The sequence below is a fragment of the Telopea speciosissima genome, chromosome 1, assembly GCF_018873765.1.
Source record: "Telopea speciosissima isolate NSW1024214 ecotype Mountain lineage chromosome 1, Tspe_v1, whole genome shotgun sequence".
NCBI classification, from domain to species: Eukaryota; Viridiplantae; Streptophyta; class Magnoliopsida; order Proteales; family Proteaceae; genus Telopea; species Telopea speciosissima.
The window spans coordinates 77,984,463-78,002,831 of record NC_057916.1 but is presented as its reverse complement, the minus strand read 5'-3'; the positions used below and the strand labels follow the sequence as shown (position 1 = coordinate 78,002,831).

At 41.1% G+C, this 18,369-nt stretch overlaps 1 protein-coding gene across 3 annotated transcripts in view; it reads left to right on the top strand.

The window, feature by feature from the left end:
- The window catches only part of LOC122640166 (protein unc-13 homolog), a 73,249-nt gene that overhangs the window by 29,729 nt on the left and 25,151 nt on the right, over nt 1-18,369 (top strand). For all 3 annotated transcript variants that reach the window (XR_006329633.1, XM_043833324.1, XM_043833329.1), the window contains one exon: nt 3,554-3,625. Coding sequence is in view for 2 of the 3 variants with exons in the window: in XM_043833324.1 (XP_043689259.1) it covers nt 3,554-3,625 (72 nt within the window). In the remaining variant the exon portion in view is untranslated. The remainder of the gene's footprint in view (nt 1-3,553; nt 3,626-18,369) is intronic.

Below are 18,369 nucleotides of genomic sequence, written 5' to 3'. Positions count from 1 at the left end.
TAGGGTGCCTAGGTGATACCTAGGCGGATGCCTAGGCATCCCTCCATTGCCATGTCACCTAGTCTCCTTGACAATTATGCTTGTAATAAATAAAACAGCAACCCTAGTCGCCATCTCGCCCTTCAGAATTTCATTTAATCATAAAAAATAATAGAGCAATAAAGAGGGGGCTTCCTCTTGTAATTAGGTTGCTGAGTCAATATCTTACCCAGATTTCCCATTAGAAGATCTGATGCGTGATTGTGGCCCTGTCACCGAAATTATTATTATTAGGGAGAAATTTCGTACATTGGGAACAGGAGGAAATCGTTCCTACACTGTCATCTATTTCTGCCCTTTGAAGGCATGATTTGGCCATTTTGACTTTTGGACACATAATGTGTCCCCCCAGATTAGGCACCTGTCAATTGTATGACCCATCATGTATTAAACTTTTTTTGTATTTTCAGCTGTCGATATCCTCTTGATAATATTGAACTCATGAAGCTTTGTTTTGCCACATGGAGAATTTTTTTTTGTCTGGATAGGAGTAAAGGGTTGTGTTGAAGAATTTCTTATTTGGCAGTATATCTCCCACATGGCAGTTCCATTGATTCCCAAAATATGTGGACAAATTGTCAACATCATCCTCTGTTCCTGTCAAGTTTCAGCAAGATGGGACTTCTGTATGGGTCAGAATAAAAAGTTGAATTGGTTGAAAAGTCTTTCCCTTTTTTTTTTTTTTTTGAATAAATATTTGGACAAATGGAAATACAAGGGGAAGATTCCAGTACATTATGAGCCACGTGTTTGAAATGGGTGACAAATCTTTCATGTAGCCAATCCAGGGTTATACCTTATATCCTATGGGAACACTAATATTTAGGATTACAGGGGCTAACTCTTGCTTCTTAGCTCAAAGCTTATAAAAAAATGTGATCACTAAGGTTATGGGCATAGTTGTCATGGCGTTGCCATGGCATCCTGGTGCTGGAGAAATGGCCATATCGACCAATGCCATGGCATCCCTCTTTCCCTAAATCTCCTATTTTAGCCTTGCTCTCACCATTCGGTTGCCAGCAGAATTTTGGGGCTATGTCTCGTAGGTCTGGGCGATTCATCCTTCCAAACCTTTGGCTCAGCCCCTTTCAACATTGAGGCTCCATCGCACATCAGACCTGACCTCCATGACTACCGTCAGATTTGGTTCAGTTCCGACTCTTGCCTGAAGCTTCGTATCGATTGGGTTCTTATGAGGAAGGCCCACCTTCGAAATAACTTCCATTCTGCCACTGGGTTATGGTTCCTACTTTGGCTGAGGAGTCATGAGGTTGAAGAAGACTGAATTCCTTTGTTTTTTGTTTCTCGATTTCTTATCTATTAAACCCATTTTCCTTAGTTTTGTTCCAAGTATGCCCTTTACCCATCAAACGTGCTATCCCACTTCCTGGTTTATTTTCTTTATTAAATTGATTTTCATTAATTACAGTTCTATCACTCCTTCTTTACAACTTCAGATTAATTACAACTCTGCCATTGCTCTTATAAATCTTGATTTATCTACTAGTTTGCCATTCAACTTTGGATTTAATTACAATTCTGCCATGGTCGACAGGATCGCCATGGTAGGCGACATGTCGATATATCGATCACACACCCCTCCACCGACTTGGATCGCCATGACGCCGTGACAACTATGGTTATGAGTGTTGAATGGGACTGCTTTAGATGCTTATCAATGCAGGTTTGACCGAGGAAGGTTTATACCTAATGCTGATTTGCTTGCTTGTAAAGGATACGGGAGTTTGTGATGATTGATGAACATGAATAGGTCAGGTTGTAGATTTGTTGGAAAGAGGGTTTGAAAGGTATTTATGTTTATTTATTTATTTATTTGAAATTCTACCATGAGATTTGATGTGCTGATGCAATGAACTGGGAGGGTGCTCTCTTTGGTGGAAATCTTTGTATGGTATTATTGAAGTATACTTCAAAGCAATTGAAAAGGAGGTTTCATGTTGGCAAGTTAATAATACATGTGTCTATTTTAAGGAGTGATGTGGTTGATGTGATTTGGCATTTTTTACAGCAAAACACACTCTGTCAAGATGATTGGTTCAAACTATAAAATCATTAGGGACCAGAGCACCTTCCTTTCTAGGAGTAAGTGTAATAAAAGTTGCATTTGTACTTATTATAGAGAGTAGAGACCCCTCCATCATGAAACTCATAGCAACCTCATTAGGTTCTCTACCTCCCCTATCACAATGCCCTTAACAGTTCTGGGAAAAGTTCAAGGATTATCATCTGCTATTCTGGATTTTACTCTATCTCATATGCCATTGCTGAAAACTATAGACTCTTCTCTCAATCCAGGTGGTCGACTGAGTCCTGAGATGATATAATTCAATGTGCCCCATCCATGGTAAGGGGATATTATGTTTATTCTATCTATCTATCTATCTATCTCTATTTTTTGGAGGGTGGGGGGAAGAAGGTTGGGGGGAAGAAGGTGGTGGTGGGCTGGCGGTGGGGGTTGGGGGGGGATGCAAACATGGCGTTGAAGTACTCAATCAGTGAATGATAGATCAAATCTGGATCCTCAGTGGTAACTCTATTCACCTCCAGTCACAACTTGTGATTCTTTCTAGTTCTCAAATAGACTGATGAAGACTAATGGAAGCTGTAATGTTTTCATTCCATTTTTGATCTCTTTATTCAAATTTCTACATCCAATTGGTTTCTTCCTGTTCATCTTTTCATATTGTTCTAACGTATTTCTGTTCCCTACTTCTACATTGTCGCACATCCTTCCTCAAATTTTGCTGATTATCCAATTTCTCTCCCATTGTTGCCATATTCATCAGATTGCTTCTGCTGTCTTTCTTGTTTCTTATAAATCATTCTATTTCTTATAATTCATTCTTGTATTTTGCATGGAACTAAATTTCAGTTGAAACTGATCGAAATCTCTGAGTTGTCTCAGTTTCAGGCGTGGCTGAAACGAACCCCAGGGTTGAAACCAAGTTTCAACCTTCAACCCTGGGTTTCAACTAAGGGAGGCCCAGGGTCGAAACCTTGAAACGAGATCTGGCACATCTCGGCTTCTGGCCTGACCGAAACCAGGTCCGAAATCAAGATCTCGATCCTTGTTATTTTGAGGTGATTAGGGCATGCACAACAGAGACCATTGAATGCATGGTTGGGAAGAGTAATAGTTAGCACATTAGAGGAGCTAAAATAACTAGGGTAGGCTGAAGATTACTGGGGAGTAGTGACAAAAGATATAGATGCCTTAGGTTTATCTCTAATTCTTGCTTTATCAGTGTTGAATGGTGCAATAGTATTCATGTACCCAACCCCATCAATAAGGAAAAAGCGTAGTTGAGTTGGGTAGAATTCATTCTTGCATTTTACCCATTAGAGATTTTCCTATAAATCCCCCCCACCACCAACAACAACAGTTACTAACATCATCTGAGTGGGGGAGGGGCAGATTCCCACCGCCCTTTCCTCTTATTGTGAACATTCCTCTAATTATGAAGGATATGTTACAGATTTCATTCTCATGCAGGATTGGGAGCCTTTGTCATCTCAACAGAGACAAGCTGCATCAATAATTGAAATTTTTAGGATTTTGGAGGAGGTAATTTTCTTACCGAGACAGTTTTTTGCTTGTTCTAGTGATCCACGATTTTAGTGAGCATGCCTAACTGAGATGCTTATTGTTGGGTATAAGGATGGTTACTTGATTTGGCGCCATTCATTTTTGTAAATTTTGTGGTGAAATACCTAAACTTTCAATTTCTCTCCTCTTATTTATGTTTGTTCATATGGAACTAAAGTCCACTTGCAAAATATAGAGGTCTGTAGGTTGCTTGTTGCTTATTGCAGATGTTTTTAACTTTTTAAATACGATTCATAGAATATAGACTATAAAAATATGATGGAATAATGCAAAAGCCATCCAAGTGGATTGAAAACAATAACTGAAAGACTGAATAAATATGAAAGGGATTTGCTGCATGTCATGACTTCTAGGTGATGTGCAAGATCTTGGCACTGGATTATGTTGCCCTGTTTTTGAGTGATGCATCTATTTTGATTTTTGAATTTCGGTTAGATAATGTAATTTCAAGTGAAAATGGAAATTTCCAGCATTGTGGGTTGATGATCATGCCTGAGGGGTATTAGAAGTCGATTTATGTAAGGGGGAGGGAATTGTGAATTAGAGTCAGCGCTAATTCATGATTCCCAAATAGGGGTGTTTTGGTCCTTTATTTGGTCTTTGTGTTAAAACCTATAAGTATTAATTGATTTGGGAGCAGTCTGGTCTTATGGCTGCATCTCCCAACTTGTGCAGCAATTCTTCTCTTCTTCCTTCTTTCTATTTCTTTTCATTATTATTTCATGGTATCAGAGCAAGGTTTGTAGGAGTCGATCTAACATCCTCAGACCTTCTCTATTCCCTTCGATTTGATCAAGTCAGGGTTGCGGTATTGAAGACTTCAGGTTTTGAGGGTTTTCGTGATCATTCCTTGAAGGGGATGCAGCACCCTATGCTGCGATTTTGTGGAACTGTTTGAGACTAGTTCATGTCTATATAAAAGAACTAGGTCTCGTTTTTTGGTGTGTATGAGAGTTGAGATCGATTCAGGTGTTTTTTTCCGCAATTTAGTGATTGATTTCGGTCCTTTTCCTGAATCGATTTATTGGTGGCTATCGGTTTTGCTGGCTGGTGCATTGATTTCACTAAGAAATCAATTTCAGAATTTTTTCGTGATTGTTGCAGATTGAGACTCCTTGCTGGTTCATCGGTTTCATCAGGAAATCGATTCCTTTGTGAGGATTCAACTTGATTAATAGAGAATGGGTGAAACAAAGACCACTATGACTGAACTGTCAGCATCTTCTCATTGCATTACTGAAAGGAAACTTGAAGGAATCTCTAACTTTCAGCAATGGAAGAAGGTGGTTCGATGGCCTTGACAGGACGTGATCAACAGGATCACTTGACACAAACGAAACCTGATGGTGATACAACATGGGATACTGTGGATGCAAGGATATTGAGTCAGATGTTGAATTCGATGGATAACTAGATTGCAGACCTGGTTACTCACATTGACATGGTAAAGGATTTATGGGAGTATTTGAATGTCCTCTACTCTGGGAAGGACAACTTGTCTCGAATCTATGATCTGTCCAAGCTTTTTATAAAGTGGATCAGAAGACCCTGACTGTTACTCAATATTTTGTTGAATTCAAGCGCCTGTATGTGGAGCTGAATTCCCTTCTTCCTGTCACTTCTGATGTACAAGAGATGCAGAGACAGCGTGAGCAGCTTGCTGTTATGGTATTTTTGGGTGGACTTTGTAAAGAGTTTGAGCCAGTACGATCTCAAATCCTCGGAGGTGATAGGGTCACCACACTTCCAGAGGCTTTTTCTCGAGTTTTACGAGTTTCCCGTGAGAGCAGCCAAGATTCCACCAATGGTGGTGACAGTTCGGCACTTGCTGCCTTTCCAAACCGTAGGTCCACTGGTGGGACAAGTAATGGTGGTTGTGGTTGTGGTCGTGGGCCAGGGAATGGTAAATCCCCCACGTCTGGTGGTAATTCAGAGACTCCAGGACAGGCGAACTTGTCATCATTGTGGCAAAGCTAGTCACATGCAGCATTTTTGCTGGAAGCTTCATGGTAAACCACCTCAGTTTGCAAATTCAGCCAGCAGTGATTCGGTGGTTCCTCCTTCTTCCAAGCCTGAAGGTAAAACAATAACCATGTTTGATGAAGATTATGAGCGATTCACTCAGTTTCAGAATTCTCAGTCATCTCAGTTCTCCACTGCTAGACTAGTTCAGCCAGGTAGTGCTATTGCATGCCTTTCATCTACTTCTCGTCCCTAGATCATTGATTCAGGTGCTTCGGATCATATGACTGGAAATTCAGGTATTTTTTCTTTGGTTCGTGAGTCTTCCTCCAATGTTGTTAGCCGATGGGTCTCTTGCTAAAGTTCGGGGTACAGGCACTGTGCATGTTATCCCTTCTTTGTCATTGTCCTCTGTTTCTTATTTGCCCAAATTTCCTTTTAATTTATTGTCAGTTCGAAAATTCACCAAAGCTAGCAATTGTTCTGTCACCTTTTTCCTTGATCATTGTGAGTTTTAGGATCTCAAGTTGGGGAAGACGATTTGTAGAGGTCGAGTGTCTGGGGAACTGGATCTACTTGAAGACGCTTCAACTGTGGCTTGTTCGAGTGTGGCACTTCCTGTTAGATTATATGGGGCCAGAATACCGTGGGGGTATTCTGGACTTTTTTCCTCTTTTATTTATGTCTTTTATTATGTCTTGTATGTGTGGATTAGTCCTACATTGCTTATGTAATTATTTTCCACATACTTCATTATGATTATAAATAGATGTGCTTGGGATGATACTTAATCATCCAAGCCTTTCCCTAATTTTAAATCTCTCAACATGGTATCAAAGCAGATTTCGAATTAGGGACCACCCCTCTTCAAATTTCAGTTTTTTCCTTCTCTCTCTTCTCCCTTGTTCTCTATTCTCACATAGGGCAGCACTGATGAGGTGATCATTCGATCCAGTTGCTGCCCCCATTACCTCATGGATGCTACATAATTCTGCTCGATAGGAACCAGCCATTCCAGCCTGCGAAATTTGGAGCTTCAGTTTTTTGGGGAATTGCTTCTACTTCTCTTACAAGGAATCAACTCCTCCCTTTGAAGACCACAACCTGCAGCAGGATTTTCCTCTTATTGGTTCAAGTTCTTATCTCAGATTTGATCACAGTTTCAAGACCTCCTAAGATCGATTTTTACAAAAACAGGGTTTTTTTCAAAACCCTGACAATTGTCGATCTAGAAGTTTGGGCCCTCTATTGTTTTTGATTTTTTGAAGGCTGTTTCTCCACTTATAAGGACCCACTCGCCTGCACTTTGGGCTTCAACAGTTCAGTTTTTTGAAGACCTCCTTGAGATCGATTCCACCATCATAGGGTTTTTTTCAAAACCCGGAAACCTATCGATCTTGGGGTTGTTGCTGCCTATTGAATCTGGTTTTTTGCAGGTGTTTTCGTCCATTATTAAGGGCTCCTCGACTTTAGTTTCAGCAAATTCACTGCAGTTTTTTTGGTCTCTTGGATCCTTCATCGATTTCAGCAATTCAGGATTTTGTTCAACACCCTGACAATATCGATCTAGGTTTTTTCATTGGCTGCTGGTTCTGATTTTTGGGGACTTCTGTCATCTCCGTACAAGGGGTTTTTCCTCCATATTACAGCTCGTCACTTGAAGATATTATTGGGCTTCTCTGCTGCCAATATGGGTGATTCTTCTACTTCTACAACTACTTCGGATCATGATGGCCACAACATGACAGACTATCACAGTTTTCCACCCAACCCTATTAAACTTGATGGCTCAAATTACCTTCTATGGTCCAGATCTGCCTCCTTTGCCATTGCTGGCCGTGGTCTCACCAGCCATATTAATGGCACTAGTGTGATGCCCAGTGACCAAGGACCTGCTCAGGAACGGTGGCTTGCCAGTAATGGTGTTCTCATGTCCTACCTAATAGGCTCTATGACTCTAGATTTGCAGCATAACTTTCTTCTTTTGGACACTGCCTCCCAGATTTGGGCTGCTTGCAAGGAATCCTACAGGCAGCTTGGCAATGATGCCCAAGTATATGAACTTCAGAAGAAGGGCCTTCACACCACTCAGGGAGAACTTTCAGTTTCGAAATACTATGCTACTCTACGCAGTCTGCGGCAACAGTTGGACCACTTCTCTGACTTTCACCCTACTACAGTTGCTGACATTGCTTCCTATAAGAAGCATGTGGACAAGATCAGGGTTTATGATTTCTTGGCTGGCTTAACTGTGGAGTATGATCAGATTCGTGTTCAAGTGTTGGGCTATACGCCTTTTCCCACACTTGAACAATCTTATGCCTTGGTGTCCTCTGAGGAGAACCCTAGGGCTGCCATGTTGCACCCTCTTACTACTGACAGATCAGCTCTCAAGGCTGCTATCCCTGCCACTCCTGCACCTAGTGGCATTGCTTCTCTTGGTGATTCTACTACAGGGGCTGTTGTTTGTGAGCACTGTCACAAACCCCATCACACCAAAGAGAAGTGTTGGAAACTTCATGGGAAACCGGCTGATTTTGAAGCTAAAAGGGCTGCCAAGACAAAGATAAAGACAAAGTCCAAGGCCCATCAGACTGAGACTGTTACTGCAGCCCCTGCTACTGACATTGGTCTATCCCAGGATGATCTACAGGCACTCCTACGTATGCTAAGGTCTTCCGCTGCTGTTGCCTTTACTACATCAGCTACTGCCAATTCTTCAGCTCCTTCAGATTCACACTTTGCCCGGTCAGGTATTCCATTTGGAGGTCATTGTGCTTCTGTGGCTTCCCATCCTTGGTTCATAGATTCTGGAGTTACAGATCATATGACCGGTTCCTCTAGTCTGTTTCACTGATATTCTCCCACTTCTGGGAAAGATAAGGTCAAAGTGGCTGATGGTTCCCTTTCTTCCATGTCTGGAAAAGGAATCATCAACTGCACTTCCTCTCTTCCCTTGTCTTCTGTTTTGCACATTCCTAATTTTACTACCAACCTTCTTTCAATTAGTAGTATTACTCGTGATCTAAACTGCGAAGTCACTTTTTTCCCTTCTCATTGTGTGTTCCAGGATCTGGACTCTGGGAAGACGATTGGATTGGGTAAAGTGCACGGTGGACTGTACCTGCTTGATGACGGTCGCTTCTCTCCACCATCATTACCTTCTCCGCTGCATCAACACTCCTTGGTCTCTTCTGAACTCTCCCAGTGGCACTCTCGGTTAGGTCACCCCCCTTTAGGAATTTTAGCTCATTTATTTCCTAGTTTGGTCACCCTACATGCTAAGGATGACTTTTTTTGTGAGGCTTGTGTTCTGGCGTAAACAGACACGTTCAAATTATCCTATTTCAAATAAAAGGAGTTCTTCTTGTTTTAATTTGGTGCATTCTGATGTTTGGGGCCCTAGTCGTAAGCCATCTATTTTTGATCATCGTTGGTTTGTCTCTTTCATTGATTGTCATTCTAGGAATACTTGGGTGTATCTTTTGCACACAAAAAATCAGGTTTTCTTATGTTTTCAGCATTTTCATAAAATGATACAAACTCGGTTCCAGGCTACTCTCAAAATATTGAGAAGTGATAATGGAACCGAGTATACTGAATCCCAATTTCAAAAATATTTGGCTGATCATGGCATTATTCACCAAACTAGTTGTGTTGATACCCCTGCCCAGAATGGTGTGACAGAACGAAAAAATCGCCACTTATTGGAAATGGCCAGGGCTTTGATGTTTGCGAGGAATGTCCCATCTCAGTATTGGGGGGATGCGGTTCTCACTGCAGCCTATCTCATCAATAGGTTACCTTCTCGGGTTCTTAATTCCCGTAGCCCCTCTGATATTTTACTTGGCCATTCCTCCTTTATTGTGCCTCCCAAAGTATTTGGGTGTGTGTGTTATGCTAGAGATACCAGATCTCTAGGCAAACTTGAACCTAAGGGGCTCCGGTGTATTTTCTTGGGTTATTCTCCAACCTAGAAAGGTTATAAGTGTTACCATCCCCCTTCCCGCTGTACCTTGGTTAGTATGGATGTTGTTTTCTATGAGACCCTTTCTTATTATTCTTCACCACCTCTTCAGGGGGAGAGTTCTAGTGAAGATGTGTCTTTTGAGATTCCTCCACTGGAGGTTCCTCTGGCTGCTACCCAGGCTCCTTTACCACCACCCACGGCTGCTGCCCAGCCTCCTTTGACTGCTGCCCAGCCTCCTTTGGATACTACCCATCCTACTTTAATTAATGCCCAACCTCCTCTGGGTGTTCCTCCCTCACCTAATGGGCAAGGTTTAATATTTCGCGATATCTCGGTATCTCGGGCCCACCAAGATATCCAAGATACCCGAAATATCGCGAAATATGATCGAAATATTGCATTTTTTCTGCAATATTTCGGGGGTCCATCTCGGAGGGTATTTGGCCATATCTAGGCCTGAAACTTCATGGACAGCCTTATTTAAGCTTAATAAACACATTTAAACCATAAAATTTGCAAAAATATGAATTCAAATTGGTGTTTTGGGCTTGCACCCTTGATTGACATACGGTCGCCGACCCTAATGTATAAATAGTTAAATACACATAGTGTCATAGATTAGGCAGTTAATATTTAATAATAGTATTTAACTTCATCACATATCAAGTTAAAGCCAATACACATTGATGAGTACCATGATTCTCATAAACTCCATAATATTCAATAACTCAAAACTCAATAGCTCAAATGCTTAAAGCCTTAAAGGTAATACACTAAGTGTCAAAGTCACAAGACTCGCAAGTCACAACTCACAAGTTCATAGATCAATGAAATCACAACTTAAGTTACAAATTACAAGTGCTAAACTACTAATAGTAGTTGCTGTGCCTCCCTGGATCAATCCCATTCATGCCTCGCTAGAGTTGACGTCCATTGCTCTCTGTTTGAAGGACATATGTGGACCACGGTATAGAATCGGAGAAGAAACGAGTGTAGTCATCCACAAGTGTCACGTAAATGGAATCATCAACATACTGTAGGTAACCTATCCTAAGATATAAGCTAGGGTTACCAATCGATCCAGTCCGTGAAGAAGATGATCCACTGTGATATGATGTTGGCGTTGGCGCAAGAGGCGATGGCATTGGTTGCATGTATGGCTGGTGAGGTTGGTAGCTAGGTCTGCTAGGGTATGCAAAGATGTTATCTACAAAAGATGATCCAGTATGTCCCTGGGACTGGGACTGGTAGTCATAGTCCCCTACCCCATTAAACTGCCCATATGATGATGATCTATATCCATATCCACCGAAAGGTTGTGATGCACCATAATCCGCTGCCAATGGAGTGGTATGTGCGTCAAAAGATGGGGCACGCCAATGTCCAGTCGGTCCTCCCTCCCTATCACCCATACTCAAACCACCAACAGAGCTAGATAGGTTATCAATGTCCATGTGATCAGGTTGCAACTGTGTTTGTCGACCCCTACGCTTCCTGTTGTATGTATGTAGGGGGCCTCTTGAGGGTGGGGGTGCGGGGGCACGTGCTCCGTGGTCTGTATCTTGTGTGGCATGATCAAACTGTGTCTCTCCAGTAAATCGGAGTAGCTCTACAGGTGCCGTATCCTGGGCCTCCTGGCCTACCACATAACGCTCTCGCATGCCGTCAAATTCTTCACCAGCATCACCACCACCAACATCACCACCACCAGCATTACCACCACCAGCATCACCATCATCACCATCATCATCATTTGAGGACTTAGACCAGTCTTCATCATCAACAACATTGCCACCAGTGGGCTGGAATGGTATGGGTGAGGCTTCCCTTGCATGTATCTGACCCTTGTCAGCCATATACTCGTCCACATCAGCACCAATCTCAGAAGCTATCATGGGGTCGGGCCTACCTCCCTCCTCATCCAACACTGGCTCACCTCTATCCCTCACCCAATCCACAATAGGGTCCTCATCGTCTGAGTCAACTTGAAAGATGTCAGCTAGATCAATGGTGCCCCTCTGTCCCTCATGTCCCATGCGTATGTGTTGCAGTTTCAGCCTCAAGTTGTAGTGCACATACACCATGTCAGATAAACGTTGAGACCCCAATCTGTTGCGCCTCTTGGAGTGGATGAGTGCAAAGGTACTCCAGTTCCTCTCACAACCAAATGCAGAACATGTTTAGGCAAGGACTTTAATTGCTATTCTTCTTAAGTTTTCAGCCGATTCCCCATACAACACCCACCATTCAGCTGCATTACAAGTTTACAACAAAAAAGACATGTGTCAAATGTTGTTTCAACTTTCAAATTTCAATACATATGTAATTTAAAACTTAAAAGAATTACCAGCATCACCACGTGCTCTGCCTTGTATAGCAGCCTCAGTTCCAAAACTTCCCAATGCATCCCTAAATACCTTGATCTACACCTATGTGAAAAATTAGTAAGTATTTCTTCACTACTTATTTGAAAGCATCAATAAGTTGAGTTTCCAAATGAACTCACCTCATTGTTGCAAATTGCTTGTAGTGCATCATTTGGCTCCAACTTCTTCACTACTTGTTTCACAGCATTAATAAGTTGAGTTTCCAACCCAAACCTATTGTTATATTGATACTTAGGGTTCAAGTATTATGCTGAAATATGACATATAGAATAGAGGTATTGTCAAATGCATAGGTAATTAGTAAATAATAATACTATGAATTAGTAAACATAAAACAAATTTACTCACGACCTTATACGGTAGATGCATAAGTTGATTCTCCCAATGAACATTTATGATATCTAAGAAGTGTTTGCTACTGCGAGGAGCCACACTATAGACACTATCTTTCATCAAGTCTATTGCAGTATATAGGACTAGCATGGTTGGGCCCTTCAGAGCGGAGTCAGCAACATGTAGAATTTTAACTGCTGGCTCCAAAACTTTCACCACTTTGCTTAGTTTGGTCCAGAAGTCCTCAGATGACATCGTTGCTTGTGCTTCCCTCCCATTTACAGTTTTGGAACCCTTCTATTCAAACCACTCCTCAGAAGCAAACATGCTTCTCAGCCCAGCCTTCTTTGTCTCAATGCTTTTGAGGGCAATGTAGTTGGTGGCAAATCTTGTGATGCCAGGCCTAACCAAGTCACCCCCACATTTTTTCCTCAATAGATTGAGTGCATAGGAGTGGTTTTATATAAAGTTGGTGACTTGTCTTGCACTTTCAACCACAGTCTTCACCAACTTTAACTTTCCCATATCTTTTAGCATTAAGTCAATGCAATGGGCTGCACAAAGAGTCCAGAAGAGCCGGTACTTACTATTGTTCATCATCTTCTCACCGGCCAGCTTGAAGTTACTTCCATTGTCTGTTACAATCTGGACAACATTCTCAATACCCACATCTTTTTCCACTACTTCCTTTAACAATCTGTAAATATATTTTGCATCCTTTATCTCTTTGGATGCATCCACAGATGTGAGGAACACTGTTCTCCCATCACAATAAACCATGAAATTGATGATGGACTTTCTTGTAGGCCCAGTCCATCCATCTGCCATTATAGTCACCCCATATGTCTCCCACATATTCCTCATCTCACTAATGTACTCATCAATCTTACTCTTTTGTTGAGGTAGATAAACATTCATTACCTCATATGGGGTGGGGCCCTTGAATCCTGGGTCAGCCTTTGCAATGGTATCTATCATGGTATCATAATGGGGGCCTTGTGCAGTGTTTGCTGGGATGGTATGGTATAGCATCCACTTAGCTATTGATTCATTAACCAATCCCTTCATCCCCTTCCATGCTCCTTTGATTCTGGGTTGACTGCTTCCTTTCTTATGCAATTTAGGATCAGATGTTGATGGTGGTACTGGTACTGGTAGAGGTGTTGGGGCTGCCCTCACACTTTGTGATCTTTTAAAAGGATTCAAAGTTCTAGGACCTCCAGAACTGCCAGCTCCTCCACGACCTCCTACTCTTTGTCTCTACTGATCATCTTGAAAACTTACTCTACTCCTTGAAACAGTCCGCCTAAAATCCCTAGCCTCCTCTGCTGTTTGTATGTCATCAGGTACTGCAATGTCATCATCATCATCAGAGGAGGAGGAGTCATCATCATCATCATTGTATCGTCTTCCTCCTCCCATCGAACTCCTCACTGTATCCTCAAGTTGTTCTCTTATCCTTTGTTTGTCAGCCTTCCTCTTCTTCTTTCCCCTTAAACTATCACTAATCTCCCTGGCTACTTCAGTAGGGACCATATGACAACCTACAACATCTTTAGATCCTCCAGTCAGATGTTGTTTAAGTATACTGGACCCACCTCCCATAAATTAGATTTTCTCTTATCCCCATCAATGGGAGTACCATGTAACCATGCAATGTCACCCCTATGTTGGTTGGCTGGTCTCTCTTGTTCCCTCTGTTCTCTTTGTTCCCTCTGCCCCCTTTGTTGACTACTTTCCCCCACCTTTTGCTTGCCCTTCGCACGTTGTCTATCACGATCCGCCATAATGATACTTGTTTACTGCAATGTAAGTAACACAAATAATTAAAAAACTTAATGTAGTCATGTAGATGCACTTCAATTGACACTTTTAGATTACTAATACACTTGTATAGTTATTTAATAATATTCCCCTAACACTTATATTTTTCACATAATTAAAACAAATTTTTTATATATAATGTTAATATAAGTATTGACCTAACACAACAAAACCAAAAATTAGTAAACATAATATACATGTAATGCATTTCAAAACATATAGAAATAACTTTCATATTTTTTCACTATTTTTTAAACTTAAAACTCATATTTTTCCTTATTTATTTTTGTTTTTTTAATTTTTTATATATTTTTCTTAATTTTCGAAAATTAAAATAATTATTTAAGAGCAGAAAAATAAATCCGACACTGTGAAGCCGTAGATCGGCCATTGGTATCTAACATATATTTAATTCATTACCATCTAAGTCATATTACCCCTAATTATTTCCTATTTTAGTTGTGGGAAAATGAATTTTTAAAACCAGAAAATAAAAAAAAAAATACATATGGGAAAAAAATTTCGACACCGTGAGGCTGTAGATCGGCCTCCGGTGTCTAACATATATTAATATCATCAACATCCAAAGACATTTGTACAAAGTATTTTAAAAAAAAATAGTTTTAGAGAAATAGAATTTACCTTAAATAATGAAAATAGGCTTGGATGATGAGCTTAGATGACCCTTCGACATCTTCCCGGCGACAAGGAGCTTCAACAATGCTTGGATGAGGCTTGGAAGGGAGGAAGAAGATCAAAAAATGAGGAAGAAGAGAGAAAAATAGAGTTTCAGCAGCTCTCGGTCGAAATATCGACCAAGAGCTGCGAAATATGGTATAAAATGGCCCCTCACGTGACACTATTTGTCACTTTTTCAATATCTCGCGATATATCGTGAGATCCACGATATATCGTCGATATCTCACGATATATCGACGAAATATTGTATTTTTTGGTTTCGGATTGGTTTCGTATCTCGGATATGTCGAGATATACGAAATTTGGCGATATATCGCCGAAATTTCGCGAGATTTTAAACCATGCTAATGGGAATCCTTTACGAGGGAGACTATAGAAAATAGTGTTGTTAATGTTCTTATTCGGGGAGGCGACTCATCAGAGATAGTTGTCACGGCGTCCGCGATCCAAGTCGGTGGAAGGGCACGTCGATATATCGACATGTCGCGCCACGTGGCGCATCGAGCATGTCGACATGTTTATTTTTTATTTTCTGTATTTTTAATGTCATTTAGTATGCTATAATATATGTCCTATAACATCAAAAATCAACATGAAAGTGTACTTACACTACTACTAATATACTATGCCACTATGGTTTAATTCATGAAAGTGTAACTAATATCCATTAGTGTATATGAAAGTATGAAAAATTGAAAATATAGATTAACCTATCAAATAATTGAAAGCAATAGTAAAAATCAAATGATAGGCTAACCTGTTTACTGAAGCTTGATAGCAATAGTCTTTCTTTAGTGTATGTGATTTGGAGCAAAGCATCTAAGCTATTAAATGGTTTAAAAAAAAAATTTTAATCTAATTTTTATATGTACAAATATCGACCGATATGCCAACATATCGTGGTATGGCGTCCAGGCGACGCCATGGCGTCGCCATGGAAGCCATATCGAACGATATATTGACATCCACCATGGCGTAGCTCGATATGCCCCCTCTCCCAACGCCAGGACGCCATGGCGACGCCATGGCGACGCCATGACAACTATGGTCTAGAGAACTATTGGTGAATTTCAGAAGAGAATTGACAACTCCAACATACTCACCTACACAAGGGGCAGGACCAACAGAGGGCAGCTACAATCCACTTTAGCACCAATACCCATCCAATTGCCGACTCCAGATCCAGATCCTCCATCTCCTGGTAATCCCTCTTCTTCCGACCTACCTATTGCTCATCGCAAAGGTACTAGGACTTGCACTTTACATCCCATATCTCGTGTTGTTTCTTATAGTTCTCTTTCTCCTTCTTTTCGTGCTTTTGTATCTTCTCTTTCTTCTGTTTCGATTGCTAAGAATTGGCAAGAAGCATCTACAGATGGAAAGTGGAAGGCAGCAATGTTGGAAGAAATGAGAGCACTACATAAAAATAATACATGGGATCTTGTGGCTCTTCCTCCAGGGAAAAAACCAGTTGGATGTAAATGGGTCTTTGTGGTCAAACAAAAGGCTGATGGTTCTGTGGATCGATATAAGGCACGTCTGGTTGCAAAGGGGATCACTCAAACTTATGGAGTTGACTATCAGGAGACCTTTGCACTGGTAGCAAAGCTCAACACTGTCAGGGTGCTATTATCTTGTGCTGTAAATCTTGGGTGGGATCTTCAGTAGTTAGATGTAAAGAATGCCTTCCTCCATGGGGAGCTTGAGGAGGAGTTATATATGGACATTCCACCAGGCTTCTCTAATGACAGGACCAAGGGCAGGGTCTGTAAATTGAAGCGTGCACTTTATGGGTTGAAACAGTCACCTAGGGCCTGGTTTGGTAGATTGGCAGATTTCACAAGGCTATGATTTCAGCAGGTTATAAGCAGAGTAATGCTGACCACACTTTGTTTATCAGACGAGTTGGTGACAAGGTAACTCTTCTCATGGTCTATGTGGATGATATTGTGGTCACTGGTAATGATGGTGATGCTATCAAGAATTTGAAGCTCTTCCTTGGCCGTGAGTTTGAAGTAAAAGATCTTGGCCCTCTAAAATATTTCCTAGGGATAGAAGTTGCTCAATCTTCGAAGGGCATCTTTCTTTCTTAAAGAAAATATATCCTTGATCTATTGACTGAGACTGGGCTGCTAGGTTATCATCCTTCAGATACTCCATTACTTCTATGGAAGCTACTACAAAACTTAAGGAGAAAGAGGGTGAACCTGTTGACAAGGGTTGTTATCAGCGATTAGCGGACAAACTAATCTACCTCTCTCACACACGACCTGACATAGCTGTTGCTGTAAGTTTGGTGAGCCAGTTTATGCATGATCCCTATTCCTCACATATTGATGCAGTCCGTCGTATTCTGCGGTATTTGAAGTTTACTGCAGGAAAGGGAATTCTTCTCTCTCCCAATGGTCACCTTAAGGTTGAAGCTTATACTGATGCCGATTGGGTTGGTTCTACTGACAGAAAATCTATCTTTGGCTATTGTTCCTTTTTGGGTGGGAACCTTGTCACATGGCGTAGCAAAAAGCAGAATGTTGTGGCAAGGTCCAGTGCTAAAGCCGAGTTTTGTGCAATGGCCCAAGGAATTTGTGAGCTTCTATGGTTTAAAGGATTATTGCAGGATATTGGTGTTGCTGTCCATCTTCCCATGTTGCTTTATTGTGACAATAAAGCCGCCATTAGCATTGCTCATAACCCTGTCCAGCATGATCGTACTAAGCACGTGGAGGTTGACCGACATTTCATCAAGGAGAAGCTTGAAGCAGGCCTCATTTGTGTTCCCTTTGTGAAGTCTACTGATCAGCTGGCTGATGTGTTCACTAAGGGACTAAGTGGCAAGCTGTTTCTTCCTATCTTAGTCAAGTTGGGCATGCATGATATCTATGCTCCAACTTGAGGGGGAGTGTTAGATTATATGGGGCCAGAATACCGTGGGGGTATTCTGGATTTTTTTCCTCTTTTATTTATGTCTTTTGTTATGTCTTGTATGTGTGGATTAGTCCCACATTGCTTATGTAATTATTTTTCACATACTTCATTATGATTATAAATAGATGTGCTTGGGATGATAATTAATCATCCAAGCCTTTCCCTAATTTTAAATCTCTCGACACTTCCTCATCAAATCCATTGTCGTTTAGGTCATCCTTCGTTGCAGAGTTTGAACATTTTAGATAGTAGGTTTCAGCCATTGTCGAGTTTGCATTGTGAGTCTTGTCAGTTTGGGAAACTTCACCGTATGAGTTATCCCCCTCGAGTCAATCAACGGGCTGTTCAACCCTTTTCTTTGGTTCATTCAGATGTGTGGGGTTCTTGTCCTATTACTTCTACGTTAGGTTTTCGTTACTTTGACACTTTTGTAGATGACTTTTCCAGAGTTACCTGGATTTATTTAATGAAAGATCGTTCTGAGTTATTTTCCATTTTCTGTGCCTTTGTACTTGAAATTCAGAATCAATTTACTACATCATTGAAAATTCTTCGTAGTGACAATGCAAAAGAGTATTTCTTTGCTCCATTTAATGAGTTTA